Here is a 17,429-nt window from a genome sequence, read left to right as displayed (position 1 = left end):
TGGAGCACTGGAGAACATGTCATCCTTAAAGCAAAGCTTAAATATTGCACAGGGTACATATGAGGCTCCCTGTGTTAGTATAAATCTCACTCTACAGCAGACCCAAAAAAGAATCTCCATATGCTATCCTCATCCAGTTCTCTGTGTTGGATTATTTGTCCATATGTGACTTAATCATATTTCAAAAGTGGTTTTTTGTTATCCTCCTCAGGTCCCAGCCTCAGCAGATGAACTGAATGGAAGTGATCAAAAATCAGAGATTCAAGCTCTAAGCCAGTCTAACTTGTAACTGGCAGCAGGGCAACTCTAGGGAATATGGTAAATTGATGTATTCAGCCTAATCTAAAACAAAAAAAATTACTTCATTTCAAACCACAGAAAAGATAGCAGAGAATATCTAGTATGCTACAACTTCACATCTTAGAACATTTTAAAGTGTGCAATGCATGACAAAAGCAATACTGGCCAGGTACTTTAAGTCCCTGAGGAAGTCAGGCATTTGTCAGGTTAGCCATTTTAAGCTATGTTACACTGATGACTGAGCATATTTAAACACTAAAAGCTCTTATGAAAGAGCTGTGTACGTGATTTATTACTGAATATGCTAAACAAAGGTTTTCTTTACAAACATTTGAATTAACTAGATAATTTTAATCTATTAATACTAAAGCCCAAATAATGTAATGATTTGTCTTAGCAAAATATACTCCTCTTTATGTTTTAAGTGCCAAATAATTCCCTTAATTAATACCTCTTTAGAGTATTTTTCATTATGAAAATAATGTGCCCTAGGCAGGTGTTAAGCATAAAGAACGTACTATCTGAAAATATGAAGTATCAAATATTTTAGTACATTTATGTAACCTTTCATTAATTCTAAACATAGGGTTTACTACATCTCAAATGCCTGGAGGTGAAATCACAAAATGAAACGAAGCAAGAAAACCCATTTGCCAGCTCAGGCTACCTTGGCGTATCGGATCTGCAGCGCCCCTGTCTCCAGCTGCTTGATGCGAGAATCTTGGGTGGAAATGAGGATGCCATCCTTTTTCCAGAGGATGGTGGGCATTAAGATGCCTGTGGCCACACAGTTCAGCACCAGAGTGCCATCCACAGCCACGGTCTGGTTCACGGGACCCTGCCGGATGACGGGGGGCGGCCGGTCCGCGATCACTGCCAGGAAACAACAGGAGAGACATCTCTGCAACTGGAAGCAATCTTCTAATCATCTAAGCAACAGCAGTTGCTTGAGGCTTTGAAACAAACTAAAAATAATTAAACAAGTAATTAAAGTTGGAGGCATGCATTATTCAGGGCAGGGTGCATTATAATGAGGCACAGCTAGGGATGTTTAAAATGACACACAACACAATATTTTCAGAACAGAGAAAGGATTGCATATTACACACTGCTATCCTCCAGGCATTCTCCAAGTCCAATGTCTTTATGAAGTGATAATGGAAAAAGAAAGGACTTCCCAGATTCTTTGGCAAGGCAGAGATTTCACCTTCTCCATCTTTCACCACTGCCAGGCCTGTGTAATACAGTGTAAATACTTCCAGCATTTAAAGAGAAAAAGGAGGTAGGCAAACAGAGGGTAACCTCACAAATACTTACTGCTTAAATAACCATTTTTTATGTGCCACCAACTCATCTTGGTGCTGTGTTGTAACCATGAGATGCCCAGCAGTAAAGGTAACACAAATGGACAGAACCATTGTGGAAAGTCCCTAAAGAAAGTTTCTTCTTCCATGAAATATTTTTCCAGTAGTTTCTGGCTTTTATGAGGACTTCAGAGCCACAAAGAAAATTCTACAATCCCATTGTCAATGTCAATTTTAATGCACCTTTCACACCATGGAAATTGAGTGCTATTGATGGGTCATTTAATTATACTGCACAGAAAAATATAAATCAGTCTCAGTATAAACTGAAAAAAAAGAATGGTAGTATTTCATTATCCAGAAAAGAAGTAAAAGTTATCTTGTTGCATTTTGGGGAACCTGCTTTAGCCATAATTTTAAATGTCATAAATCTGTTCAGCAGTGGCATGGGGCTCACGTAACTTAAAAACTGGTTTGGTAGCTGAAATATAAACCTGAAGTTCTGATAATCTGTGAACATTAGATACTTCTAAATTACTTTTCATAACAACAGACAGGATGTTAGCACTGGTTTTTTGGTTAAATTCCAACTCCCATAATTTCATTTGCATGTTTAAATGACACTCTGTTTTCAACTGCATTATTTATCCTTTGGTTCTTGTCCCAACCTGTTGCTACAACTTTAAGGCCATTAAAATCCTTCTCTGCAGAGACAGACAAAATAAGCCTACTTATAATTTGCAAGTGACTTTGACAAGTTTGTAAAGAGCTTTGCAGTTGGCAAAGGTAAGGAGTTGACTGATCTGTGCTTTATAGGAGAAATCTAATGACACTGAAATTCATGGCTGATTTAAGGCCACTGAAGTTGATGGCAACTCCTCCTACCTTTAGGAAAACCATTCATAAAGTCATTCTAATACCTTTACAAATATTCAGCATATTCTGCCTCCACTTTTATAGATGTACCAAAAAACTGTCCCAAGAAATTATAAAAAAGCATCTACTTATCAGATCAATCCAGAGAATATAGCAAAGAAAATGCATTTAAAATTATTATTTCCAAGTTCTGATGGCATAGATCATTACCAGAAAACTGTAAAATTTACTTATTACCCTGTTCCTGGCCTTTTCTCCAGTGAAAAAATGGAAAAAAGGGGATTAGGAAATGTGGCTTACAATTTGTGAGGAACCAGAAGGGATGTAGCCCTATTCCTCCTATGTCAAATCAGGAGGAGGAGGAGATAGATAAACAATTTTATACTACAGGTTCACTGCATGTTTCTAGTTCTTTATTATTTCTATGTTTTCTACAGGGCAAAGTGCTATTTTATAAAAGCTTCTCAGACAACAGCTTCCCTCTGCTCAAATCCCCTCTCTTTTCCTCTGTAAATGCTTAGATTAGTATTTTCCCCATGTATCTCTGCTGTTAAAAATAAGAAGTATTTCTGATAATTGGCAAACTGGCCTCACATTACTGCACGTAGCCATGCTCCCTGTAGCTTTCTCATCTTGTATTTCTTCCTAACTACTCCTAAAAAGGGAGGTAGAATTTCTGTTATTCTGCTGATCTCCATACATGTTGACAATTTTTTTCTTCCTAGCTAAAACACAGTCTTAAGAAACAGGGGGAAAAAACAGGTAAATGAAGGGCCTAGTAAATGGCTATATAATAAAAGGGATAAAGAACCAAGCACCAAGCAATCTGAAAGTAAATTAAATCACAGGGGAGAAGATAAAAAAGAGTCAGGTAAAAATTAACAGATCTGACAAAATCCATACACTGAATATACTCACCAAGAACAAAATGGAAATACAGAGTTACACATCATCCAGAATTGTAAGCCCCTGACAGAGATGGCCAAACCAGGATTTTTATGTTCAAAGAAACATGCAATCCACATTTATGCAAAACAGATTTCAAAGTAGTGTCTTCAAACAAAAATAAAAAACTTGGAAACGATAAAATGAATCTATGATTACCATCTGTAACTTCCAAGTAGGCTTTTGTTATGATACTTCCTGCAACATTTAAAGTCTGGCAGATGTAGTACCCCACATCAGATCTCTGGACATTGGTGATGGTGAGGTCTCCAGTCTGGGAAACTGAAAATCGGCTGGATGACTGAGGGGGCTGGTATGAGAACAGCAGGTTCTAAAATATATACAGGAAAGAAAGTGGGGAAAAAATAGGTTATATAAATTCAAATATCAATATGCATAACTTTAATACAGCTAAACAAATTAATCTTTTCATATCATACAGAAAACATTCTGCTCTTCATGTCTTAAGCTTGTCTATACCACATGTTCATAGCTTCTGTAGGATTTTTTTAATGGTAAAATAGGTGCAGATGTGCACATAGACTTGTGTAAGACTTTTGAGATTGCTCTAACACTTTATAAGATCGATACTGGGCTTTGCACCAAGTGTAACAGAGTCTAGTGAAGATGTGAAATGTACAGATACCACAATGGTGCAAGCAACTGTGGTGAACCTCAGTAATTTGCTTCAATGTTCTTTTTCAGAACTTGCTCCAGGGCATTCGTTTGCTTTCATTTAAATGCAGATGGTGGTTTACTTATCTGTATTTTAACATTTGCCTTCCTACAAATGGAGCAGTTTTTTAAAAAAAAGAGATGCTCTGTAGGTCTCTCTGAATAGAGTGGTTGTGTTTTATGAAAAGTCTTATAGTACTGAATTAAATCCTATATCTATTTAGATACTGTGGGTATGAAGTACATAGTGTTTACCAAAAATCAGCTGGGGGTCGAATTTCTACCTCTGGCTGAACAACCTGTGAATAAGAACACTTGAGGATCACAGAGGGTATATTTATCTTTTTTTCTTGGCTCACTGTATTTTGCATTTCCAAAAATTGTCCAAAGGAATGGGATACAACATTCTCCAGTACTAGCAAACCCTATCCTCGACCTCCTTTTTAATTTCTCTCAATCATCAGAAGTGGTCACCACCCAGCTGAGTCAAAAATGAGTGGGAAAAAAAAAGATGTACTAGACAGCATGTGGATAAATAAATAAAATAAAAAAGTAGATAAAATAAAAGCATAATATACTGCTATATATATACCACTGAAGATTATAATCTAAATTTGGTCAGCAGTCTAGTTGTACGTAGGTATTCAGACAAAAATGTTGCAAATGGAGTAAAGAAGCCCATCTCCAAGTGTTCTCAATTTCTCTGCCCTATTGTTTTGTAACACAAAGAACCCTGTCATATACTCTTGCACCATTCATTCCTTCATTCACAGGAAAACCACAATCCCATATTCCTTCTTTCCTTCCAATAAAGAATACTTTGTGTCACATACCTCCTTCAAAAGATGACTGAAAGAAAACTGCAATTCTCTTGCTGTGCTATATTGTGTTTCACCCACTAGCTTTCAAGATCCTTTACAAAGAAGATGAAAATAATTTTCCCTCCCATTCAAATAAGGAACTTGGGAGAAAAAGTGACCTATTCAGGTATGGTCTGTCAGTCAGCTGATGGAGTTGGAAAGCAGTTCTCCTCGGCCCAGAACCAGAGTCCTACCCATTCAGTGATGCAGATCAATGCAGCCAATAGTTTAGTTTGCCAGAAACTAAAAACACGTGGCAAACTAACAGCTGCACCTTATACCCAGAGCTAAACTTTCTGAAAATCTGGGATTGTTTGGGGGTTCGACCAAATTTCAGCATAAGTCATCTCTCCATTACTTAAAAGTTCTCCCTGTTAGGTGAAATAGATTATCAGAGTAGTGAAACATGGAATGTCTCTAGCTGATTCACAGATTTATTTTTACATTAATAGAGAAAACAGTAAAACATAGATGTTGTCTAGTAAGACTGACATCACCTAGCATGCACATGCCTCAGAAGCAAAGAATAGGTATCCAGCATCTCCAAGCTCTAGACTTGTTTACCACATTTTTAAAACAATAATTAAAATACTTTTCTGTCACGTGAAATAATTTCTGGAAGAAGCTGCCAGGAAGGAGGACAGAGAGGCTGTTTCACCTGGCTCCCTTCCCTCCTCCAGAAGATGGCTGGCTGAGGGTTCCCCGTTGCCTCACACTGGAATGTCACCGTCCTCCCCAGTGCAGCCACCTGGTCTCGGGGCTTTACAACAAACTGTGGGGGCTCTGAAAGGAAAACACCAGCAATAAATCAGTCACACTGCCACCAGCTGATTTGAAAGAGCAATTTGCCTCCTGAGTTACCAGAACAGTTAAGTTTTTTTAATAAGGAGAGGCAGCACAAAGACATATTGGTCTCTAACAGCCACAGCTTCAGCATCACTCAGATCATCTTTTCTGTCTGGACGTCCCAATTAAAACTCTGACTGTGCAACACATGCTTTTAGTGCTTACCCAGGGTACAAGGAAATGAGTCCCACCAGCTTGATGAGACAACTTGCAGAGCAACAGTCACCAATACAAACAAATCTGCAGCAATATGGTTTTTAAAGGAGGAATGGAGTTGCAAGCCAGAATGGAGAAATCTTTGAGGGACAACTGGCCCAGGGGGTCACACTTTGTTAAGGGCTGCAAGACACACTGCTGAGTAACCAAGAATTCAGGCTTACACACACAAAACTCATCATCTCTGATTTAGAAAAGCTGAGGAGAGAAAAAGCCCTTAAGTACTTATATAAGAGACTATTGATGTAGTCATGATCTCAAAAAAACTTGAAGTCAAAAGCCCAAGAAATACTATTCAAATTATAACCACTTAAAATCTCCAGTTTGAACACACTGAGAAGGAATGATTTTAAAGGAACAGCAGAGCTAAATGTCTTCCTCATTTACATATGCAAGAGCATGTTCAAACAAAATATATATGCAAATGAAGGCAAATTTGAAACATCTGCTCAGCCTAACATCATAAATACTGCCAGCATTGTTTGATTTATACTGACTTCAACAACCCCTTCATCCAGTAGTAAGTAGAATGTCAAAAAATCATGTCTGTCACATAAAAAAAAAATCAGCATAGATGGCATTGGTGATGCTAGCACAGAAAAAAAATCTAGCATGTTCTATAGGCTGTTAACTCTTGCTTCTGAAAAAATGTGCATTAGATTAAAGCCCATTTATTTATTAATTTCCATTTTTTTCTGATCATCTACCTAAAACTAATTATGCTCTTCCCCTTCTTTGGATTGAGAATAAAGGGGATGTTTTGTATCTGATTTTAAGAAATCCAATTATTTTGATATTCATTTCCTTTTCTTCCCTTGCAAGCATTGATGTTTTCACAAGATTTTCCTTGTAAAACAGTGCAAAATATGCAATTCAAAGATGTGTTTGGCAAACATCAAGTGCTAGTAGCTTTATCTAGAATAAATTCAATAATCCTTAAGCACTTTTTTTTTATTAAAAAAATGCTTTCAGTGTTCCTATGGGCTAATTCTTGTACTTATCTGTTCCCCCTGCCTTGTGTCTACTCCCTGGTGAGCTCATATCAGAATATATTCCTCCTACGCCCCTCCTGCTTTGAGAGGAATTTTTGAAGCATAACACTACTGTCTATATTTGGATGCAAATGCTACCTTTCCTAGCATTTCCTTAGATAAGAAACTATGCAAAGCAAGGCTAAGATTGACCCACTGTAATTAGCTGACTTCAAAACATTTAGCTCTGAGACATCCAACCAGTACCTTGGAAGAAGGTGTGGGAAGACTTTGACATGACAGCAGGTTTAATTTGGGAAGGAGGGAGAACTGGCTGGGGGTTGTGAGGCATGGAGAGGGGAAAATGGAGATGAGGGTGAAGCACCTTTGTTATGCTGCTAGATTCCAGTAACGAGAATAAATTTAGCATACAGTTAAATGTAGGGCTTGGCAGGTTCTGTCCCAGCCTCTGACAGAATGCCACGCAATGTGGAACTCACTGTGCTAGTGCAGAGGATTTATGAGGTTTCAGGTTTTGCTGGACTCAAGGACAGATACAACTATAAAGAAAATAAAATGGTTCTGACCACTGGAGAATGGTTCTGACCACTAGAATCACCACTGTGATTATAGTACCTCAAGATGATCATTCAGGAAATACTCAGCACAAAAAGGAAGGGGAATTTAGTCTTATAGGCAGCCATGGTAGAATTTATAAAGTATAAACAGGTACATATTTCTCCAAGTATTATTCTAAATATATATTTTGTATGGATACTAGTCTAAAAGTATATGCATATTGCCCATATATGTATTACTCTAAATCTATTGCAATTAAGGTAAATAATAAAAATCTTATTAGCTTCAATGTTAGAAGAATTAAACAGGTTTAAGTAAAACGATTATTAAATTCCATTCTGTGTTAACTGCATTGAATGCTTTTTCACCTTTTTTTTTTTTTTTAGTATCATTTAGTTTTATTTCACACCTTGGGTCACATACATGTGGTATATAATGATGAGATTATAAAAGACGCCAAAATAATAAATCCCCATTAGGAAATCAAAACTTCTCCCCTAAAAACCTTTTAACCAAACACAATTTTTTAGCAATTTTTTTAAAGTTCAAGCCATGCAGTCACTGAAGAAAGGAGACATTAGGATTTGACTCGTCACATCATATAAAAACAGACAGAAAATTTGCAACCCATTACCTTTCTCTTTGCCATTAAGTTACCCATACTTCATGCAGAATTTATTCTGTTCCATGTGTCTTGCCAATAACAAGTGAAAGATGGGAGCTGAGTGGTTGGAGGACATGGAAGGGGATGGATGGGAAGGGGAGGAGAAGTTCCCGTCACAGTGACACGATGACTAGAAGATGGCCAATAAAATTTCAACTTACCAGACACAACTAAAAACAAAAACAAAACAAAAAGAAAACATGGAATAAATAAAATTGAAACAGACATGAAAACAAAGCAAAGAATGAATCAAAATTTAAAAAAAATTTAGAAAATGGATCCTTGGTAAGGACCTTAGAAGGCAAACACATATTCTGATATATGAAAAATAGTATTATAATGTTGAATGACATTTTTATATTTTGATTTTTAAACAGCAGTCTCTATCACATACTGAAAAGTAGGTGGTAGAGGAAAATGGGTAACAGACTGAAATACTGGCCAGGCAGTCTGGCTTCTACTCCAAGCCTTTCTGATGAACTGATGTGTACCTTGAGTAATTTTTTTCCCCCACATTATTATTATTATTCATTTGCATCAAGATTTTTCCATGGCAAAATTAACTTAAAATCTCCAGTAAATATCAATCTGCAACATTGCTGAAATGGAACAGTAATATTTACAGCCTTTCTAAAGCATCCTAACATTTACAAATAGAATATATTTTTTGAAACTAATATCTGTTAAAAAAGAAAGTTTTTTTAAAAATGAATAATATGCTAAGGCATTTAGGCCACACACAAATCTCTTTAGTACAGGATTGCTGAGTCAAGGTCATAAGGCTCACTAATAAACTGTAAATGCAAAGTATACCACAATTAAAACGAGTTTGAAAAGATTCTTAACCCTGTTCTTTGTCCCCCAAACCAGAATTTCATTAAAATATTCAAACAAAAACATTTATTACAAAACGTTAGATTTTTCAATGGAAATTATCAGGGGTACATTATCAAAGATTAAATTATCCTTCAATCATAGTTCAAAATTTTCATAAACTTTGAAATGGCTCAGATCCTAGCAAGGTAACTTTGCTTATAAAGGAAAGGCATGTTAGAAAGTATTCCAACCTCATATCAGTGACGGAAGGAACAGATTGAAAATTAAAAAAAAAAAAGCTTAAGTAATGCATTTTGAAAATATACACAGATACTGACTGAAAAAAAGAAAAAAAGTTAATTAAAAAAAAAAGGTTAATTGGTGATAATTACAGTAAAGGTTCAAAAATATATAATTTTTTAAATGCATGGTACCCTTTGGTCTTATCACTTTATGCTGAGAGTAAAGCAGCTCTTGTTCATCATGGGCACACTTTGATATTGAGTAGCTAAGCACCCCCAATTCACCATCCTCTGATAAACACATGCAGGAAACCAATAATATCCACTTTGCCAACATTCATTAGGCATGAGGAATCCTGGCCTCCTGTTCTAATAAATACAGAGGACTCCGGGTGTATTACAAAAAAAAAAAAGCAGAAAGAGAATCAGATAGAATATCAGAATGTGGAACATGTAGAAGATGAGAACCTGCAACTGCATATGCCAAACCCAGATCGACCAGATTTGAGTTTTATAAGAGACTTTTTATTTTAAGAAAATAATCTCAAAGAGAGGAAGTTTAAAATACCATTTTAGAAAGGTTTGAGTTTTAAAGAACTATTCTGGATGTGCACTAGCCTTCTTTAAATGGTATTTCTCAAAAAGAAAATCAGCGTGCATTACTCTGCTCAGATTATCTGTAAGTCTACAATTCTTAACAGGAGTGGCCAAGAAATGCTACATACAAATTCCTGAGAGAAATCTGCTCTTCCACAGGATTCAGCTCCCAGCTACTCTTGTTCATGTGTAAGTCTGTATTTCCCAGTAACCATTGCTTTTTAACTGAAAAGCTCTTTACTAAACTTGCAATCTGACGCGCTCTGGAATTAGAAATGACTCTCCACAAAACACCGCTCATTGTACATGAAAGCAGCCTGATAAGAGACTTAATTGAATGAAATTCTTGCATAGAGAAAGCAAATTTAAATTATTTTTTTCATTTGTTGAGTAGTGCCAAGAAGAGGAAAGTTCAGCCTTCTCAGTAGCAATGCAGAGCTGCTTAAGTCCTCTACTGTAAAATGCCTAACAGGGTGCTCAATTATATTTCCACAAATTAAATTAACTTCTAAGTACTGAATTTCCCCTTTTCTTTTTATTAGACATTTCTTACTGTAGGTCAAAAATAACCCTGTCAAGCAAATATATTTTTTGCCCACCTGTGAAAACAGAGGGGACACTGATATATGAAAATAAATCCCTGTAGAAACAGGGCATCACATTGGTTGCAAATCTGTGGAAAGGGCAAAGGGTGAAGTTTCATAGAAAAAATTTGAACAATGCTGTCAGAAGGATATCGTGTGGTTTAAAAGAACAACAATAATAGCAACATCTACAACAAAGACCACATTCTTAGTTTGATTTGCAGTCTATTGATATTTAATAGACTCAGTTACTAAAACTGAGAAGCAAATAGTTTTTCCTCTATTATGGCACATTTTATTTGACACCACTTTCAATTATAAAGCAAATTAATTTTCCCTGTGTTAATCATGGCTTTTCACATGGCATTTAGGTGGAATAACCTGTTTGTAAAGGCAGGAAGTTAGCATGTAAAACCACAATTACCAAAGGAATAATATTTTTGCCTTTCATATAATTTCCTTGACATGCAAGGCTTTTCATGGAAGATGTGTCCAGTTGCTGAACAAAAACCAAAAGAAAAGTGGTTTCCAGTCTAGTGATGTGATCTTTTAATGCCTTATTCTTTCCAGCAATCCTATCAAGCTCACTGGGACTATTGGTATCATTAAATCCACTCACAGGGGCAGGAATTTGCAGTTTTAGGACTTAAACTACAGCCCAGTACAGCTGCCAGATGTTAATGGAGCAACTATTACATTTGACAGATGCAGTTTTGTAGGTTCACATGATAATCAGGTTGGAAGCAGCCTCAGAGGTCTCCACTCCAACCTCCTGCTCAAGAGAGTCACCTACAGGGTCAGCCAGGGCTTGATCCAGTCAGGGCCTGAAAAATTGCAAAGCACAACAATCACAGACTCTGGCAGCCCACTCTGCTGCTTGGCAGGGGAGAAATGCCTTCTCCCCTCAATCCAGCCTCAATCTGCCTTGTTTCAACTTAAATCCATCCCATCTTGTGCTCCCTCCATGCACTGCTGGGATGAGCCTGGGTCTGTCTCACCCTGGGGTCTCATATGAGACCTCAACATGCTGTGTGCAATGCTTACATCTCAAAAAAACACATTTTGTGCCTCATTTTGTAGCTCTCCTCACAGAGGAGAAGGCAAATGTTGTTTTAGTGTTTCTCTAGAACCCACTGGTTTCCTCATATTAAAATACAATATTACAGCGTCACATCCGTTTTTTAGTCTGCTATTAAGCAAGTTAAAAGCTTCAAGTACACCACTCTTGATAGCTTGGTAGCAATTATCTATCTCAAAAGGAGTAAAATTATAGACATTTTAATTTATGTACACTAATAAGATGCTTTTGAGATCTTGAGATCCAAGGTGATACTTAACTACTAAGGAGTATTTTGTTCAGCATGTTTAATACTCATTAATTACTGTTCTCACTATACTATTTACAAATATCTTCCAGGTGCTTGGAAGATATCCTGTTATTTAACTGCCACAAGTTGAACAATTTTGATTGAAGCTCAATGTGTTTCACTTTTGATTATTTTAAAAAAATCTTCATGTCTTCAAGGACTGCTGGACACTAACAGAAGTTATAATAGAAGAAGCAAGAAAGTACAACTCTAGATCAGAGAAATTAAGCAATCCAAATTTCCAAACCAACAATTACACATAACAATGAACATATATCGAAACTTATCCAATCAACTAATATCCAATCTTCAGCTGCTGTATAAATAACTGACCATTATGACTAATCTAGAAAATGGCAGTCACAATGAAATTCAGATTCCTTTCAAGTAATTGTGATACAATAATCCCAGTTCAAGTGAAATATGGCATGTGCCCGTAGGAATGAAGTGGTGGGAGATGGCACAGGACTATGAGCAGAAGTGCTAGAGTAGACAGTGGAGTGAGAAGCTGGAATTTCCATTGGGATTGGCCAGGTCCAGAGTAGACAGTGAGAAGGGAGAAACTGCAGAGCTAACAACAGAGACAGCACAGAGATTGCTGTGTTACCTTGTCAGGGAGTTGAAACTCAGCTGTTTGTCATCTTCATGTGAAATAAATGGGTGAGAAACCCACAGTTTAGGACCTCTATCTGAAATGTGTGGGTACAGAAAAGTTGGGTACTACAGTCACATGTAGAGGAAATGTAAGAGTCTGATGATGTTTAGCAAACTGGTCAAACTCTGACTTTTCACACTTTAAAAAACATAAACAAGAAATCCTGAATAATTCCAAACAAAAACTCTGCAAAAAGCTGCCAACATCTTCTATTCAAAAATGTGTTTAATTTCTAATCCTGCTAAACTCTGAAAAATAAAGAAACACTTTCAATGCTCAAATATCTGAATGAGGACCATTGAATACTCCCTGCAACATGACCACCAGATATTTATGTTGGTGTTTTGCAAAAACTATTATTAAGGGAGATAGTTTAAGACAATGTGCCATGTTCCACTTCCTATCTGGTGATTTGTAGGCTATTTGTTCTTATCAAAGCAATCTGAAACTCTCAATATCCTTGATATGCACATCTCTCTACAGTCATTTGTGGGAAGTATCACTTTCTACAGAGAAATAAACAATAGCCTGAATCTCTTGTCCTGAAAAAGACATAAATGCTGCCCATTCAGCTGCCTCCTGGCTTCAGCCTGTGAAAAATACAGGAACACAACACCAGGTACAGTACAAAAGAACTGGGATATATCACTTTTCATCCTCCCTGGACTCTCTATTTTCAGCTGTCACTCCTTGAGGTATAAATACATATCCACACAATTCACAGTTTCTCCCGGATTTTCTGCTGAAGTTCCCATTCTTGTGGGACCAGCCTGGGCCACCCTTGCTCGCTGTGAATGCTTTCACAGTGCCTGGTCCCAGAGCAGCAAGTTTGACACAGAGCAGCACAAATGTCTGAGCGAAGTCTTGCAGTCTGGCGCCAAGCGCGCCGCAGCCACGGGGCTGAGGTAAAATGTTTACATGAGATTTTTGATGTCTCCAATCAAAAGTGATGACTTACAACTCCAAACCCCCAGCAAGGGAGTGATGGTGGTTTATTGTATTTATGATGAGTGGAAAAATTCTGTTTTAAATTGCTGCTGATTTGTCAGAGAAGCACTTCTTAAGTTTAAAGGAACAAGTGACTACAGTAATTTCAAATTTACCAAACCCGAAAAGATAAAAATTTGATTGGAAACAAAAAAAAAAGAGATTAATTATTTCCTATAATTGTAATGTGAAGAATGAAATTAAAACAGAAACAAGTGACTTATTAGAGTTGGAAAAATAGTTCTGATCTTAAGAACACCTTTAGAATTAGTGAAACCTGTAAGAATGCTTCAGTTTCACAGAGAAAAGTGAACATGGGGAAAATCTCAGTATCAATTAGGTGTTGCTTTCCTCAAAATACTTTCAAAGAGTTTTGTAGTTTTTTAAAAATTTATATTTATTTATTTTTATTTACAATTAATTCACATTCCCTCTTCTGCCTGAACACTGAAAACCAGTCAGGTTGCCCTGGTTTTGGCTGGGATAAAGTTAATTTTTTTTCTTCTTAGTAGCTGGTGCAGTGCTGAGTTTTGGATTCAGTATGAGAATAATGTTGATAACACACTGATGTTTTGGTTGTTGCTGAGCAGTGCTTATCCCATGTCAAGGGCTTCTCATGCTCTGCCAAGTGAGGAGGGACACAAGAAGCTGTCAGGGATCATAGCTAGGACAGCTGACCTGAACTGGCCAAAGGTATGTTGTATGTTATAAAATATATTACTCAGAATTTAAACTAGTGATAACTGGGAGATGCTGATCACTGTTCAGGGGAAAGCTGGCTGTCCTTCAGCAGGTGGTGAGCAATTGTACTGTGCATCACTTGTTTCTCTTGGATTTTATTTTTTTTCTCTCTCTTCATTACTATTACTGGTTTTGTTATAATTAGTATTATTAGCATATTTTACTCTGTTTCAATTATTAAAGTGTTTTTGTTTTAATCTACAGATTTCTGGGTTTTGCTTGTTTGCTTGCTTGATTTTTTTTTTTCAGATTGTTCTCCCCATCCCACTTGGAGAGGCATTGAGGGGCTGTGTTGTACTGTGGTCAGCTGGGGTTAAACCACAGCACGAGCTGGGCAGTAACAGAGAAACAGGCTGGCTGGAGTTTCTGCCCTGCACAGAAAGTGCCACTGTCAGGGTACTGAGGGGCTGCCACCTGCACTTGTCACTGGGCACTTCCTGCAGAAGCCTCAAGACAGCTGCAGTCTGGAAAACTGTGGTCACATCATCCTGACACTGCCTCTGACCATGCAGAGTAGAATATATGCTCTCATTCCCAGCACATGGCACACGCCTGGCAGGCTGGATTTAGCCTGTGCCTCTGGGCTGGAAACATAAAGAAAGGAAAAGTTCTGGCGCCTCTGTGCACTCAGGAGGGCTCCAGGGAAAGTGGTCTGAGCAGGAAAAAAGGCACGTGTCACTCCTTGGTGCTGACAGGACAGACAGAGCCTTGGAAATGTCAGTGCTTCTGGAGCTGCTGCACATACCAGGCACAGAGACAGGCCAGGGTAAGGCTCTGGAACCCCCTAAACACAGATGTCATAACACAGGCAGCCTGGCAGCTCAGTATCACCAACTCCAGAATCAGTTCTAGAGGCGAGCTTCAAGCACCATGGATTCTAAATCAATGATTCTCCTTCCTGCAGCAGGCAGGAGTGTGCCTTCTCCCAGCTTGGCAGTGGGAGCAGCAAGCAATTTGTTTTGAGAGCTTGTTGTTTCCCCTATTGTCACTAAAATGTGTCAAAGCTTCTTTCTCTCTCTGGTGGTTTAAACTCCACCCTCTGCTGATAAATACCACAAGGTCTGTGCACTAACCAAACCTCCTGCTTGGGTGCTCTTCTCATTTCAAGAGTAATCAAATGGCATTAACTCCTTATGGATTTCTGGTCATTCTGAGTTTAAGCTCAGAGGTGTTTCCTTCCTCAACTCTTATTCAAAAGGCTGAACAGTAAAATCTGGCTCTGTTTCAGCTGTCTATCAGTTGTGTAACTATATAAAGTTTCATTTTAAGAAGGTAATGAATTTTCCCTCTAAAAAAATCAAGATGAAAAGGGCTACACAAGTGTGCATGTTTGTCTGTATGTGTGAGGAATCCACTACAAAAATTTGTGGGTGAAATGTACTCATATGAGACCTTTTACTTTGCAACTGATACCAGGAAAAAATTGTCATAGATCAGAATCTGTCCTCCTGCAGGATTCAATGAAGATTTCTATGGTAAAAAACCAAAAATGTGGGAAAAGGCTTTACAGTGCAGCTTTAAAGGTAGCACTTCTCAGGTTAATACATGTAGTACACAGTTTAAAATGTGTATAAATCCTGTAGTCATTGCTTTTAGGTGACAAAGAGAAATCTGAAAAATGGAAGGTAGAAGACAGAGAGGGAGAGAGGGGGATTTAAGATTTTCCAGAAGTTCCTCTCCCAGTCTAACTTCCCCCTTTCTTGCTCTGGATCCTCCTAATCCACACTATAAACCAAACATAATTTAGAGAGCACTCTTATGGCGAGTCTAATTCCATCTATTTAAAAACTAGAGTAATGTGGCACACTGTGAAGTCCTGTTTCCCAGGCTTCTCTTTTCAGAGAAGAGAAGTTGTCTTCCCCCATGTTTTAAATGAACTGAGGTAATTTTAGGCACTGCTGCAATCTAAGTAGTCGTGGCTACAAATATTTATACTAAAGCCTTTTAAAAGAGTGAAAAAGGATGAATTTTAAATAAACTGTGCAGAAGTACAAAAAGATTATGATAGATAGATACTATTTGAAGAATTCTTAGGAGCTTCCTACTGCATTTTTCGACTTACAGTTGAAGATAGTAGAACTGAAAAGGAAACTGAGTGGGATTTTTCCCCCAGCTGTTTATGATAGCACAGAGTGCTTCTTGGAAAGGAGAGCTTGAAATCCATAGCAACCTTCTTGTAACAAGTTAAAGCTATTTGTGAGAAGTGGCCAAGGCCCATGATCAACAGATACCAACACACACTAAAAATGGAAGGACAATAAATCTCTGCAGTGCACTAACTTGTGATCATTAAAAAATGTTGGTTTGGGCATGCAGTACTCAGTGAGGAATACTCTCAAGTGAAATGTATTATTTCAAAAGAAACCTGGATTTCTTCTCCTGGGGATGACATACCCCCCACATAGATACAACCAAGTCTACACTAACATCCCAACTTATGTTTCAATAATGTTAACAAGAAACTAACTGTGCCATATTAACAAAATTCAATTATAGGCAGCAAAAATTACAATGTGTAAGCATTCTATGCAAGCCAGGCTATCCACCATGCACCAAGAATTTTTACTGTCATCGAGGCAGAAATGGGAACAAGATGCTATAGGAAATAAGGATGATCTGCAAAAATAAAATAAAACTAAAAAAAAAATCAGAGATGCTTAGCCGGGTTTTCATACAGTTCTCTGTCAAAAAATGACAATGCTATCAAAAGTTGCTGGTAGTCTGAAAGGGCCATCAGACCTTGCTGGTGGACAACTGGACAAAACCAGAACCCTCAGGTGACTCCCTGCTCTGTACTGAGACCCAGTGTGTGACCTTAACTGCGGCAAAAGAGAGAGCAGCTCTCTAATATGAGGAGGTGCAAGTCCTAAGTGGGCTCTCATAGGCCAAAGAGAGACAAAAAGAGAACGGAATCCCTGCCAGTCCTGCGTTTAGAGAGCAGCGAGCATTTATGAGAACAAAACAAGCAACCTCATCCATCCAGACATGGACTTTGTTTTTGTTTCTCTCTCCTGTCATCCTATTTTATACTTAAAAGGATAAAAAAAAAAGTCATCCCAAACTTTGGGAATTAGTGTGTGGTCATAGGAGAAAAGAAGCATGCAAATACCTCCTGCAGAAAATAATAATTTCTATATAACAGTTCAGCCTGAACAAGGAATTTTTTTTCTTATACTGGAAGATTCTGATCCTGAGTCTACAAGG

At 37.7% G+C, this 17,429-nt stretch overlaps 1 protein-coding gene across 1 annotated transcript in view; it reads right to left on the bottom strand.

Annotated features, from left to right (window-relative positions):
• The window catches only part of ROBO1 (roundabout guidance receptor 1), a 293,397-nt gene that overhangs the window by 58,186 nt on the left and 217,782 nt on the right, over positions 1-17,429 (bottom strand). Inside the window, exons 7-9 of the mRNA XM_058800512.1 lie at positions 5,619-5,743; positions 3,585-3,756; positions 968-1,173 (exon numbers count right to left, since the gene is read on the bottom strand). Coding sequence (XP_058656495.1) covers positions 968-1,173; positions 3,585-3,756; positions 5,619-5,743 — 503 coding nt within the window. The remainder of the gene's footprint in view (positions 1-967; positions 1,174-3,584; positions 3,757-5,618; positions 5,744-17,429) is intronic.

Source organism: Ammospiza caudacuta, chromosome 2, assembly GCF_027887145.1.
Source record: "Ammospiza caudacuta isolate bAmmCau1 chromosome 2, bAmmCau1.pri, whole genome shotgun sequence".
Taxonomy (NCBI): domain Eukaryota; kingdom Metazoa; phylum Chordata; class Aves; order Passeriformes; family Passerellidae; genus Ammospiza; species Ammospiza caudacuta.
The sequence above is the reverse complement of the archived record's forward strand: the minus strand, read 5'-3'. Positions and strand labels throughout refer to the sequence as shown.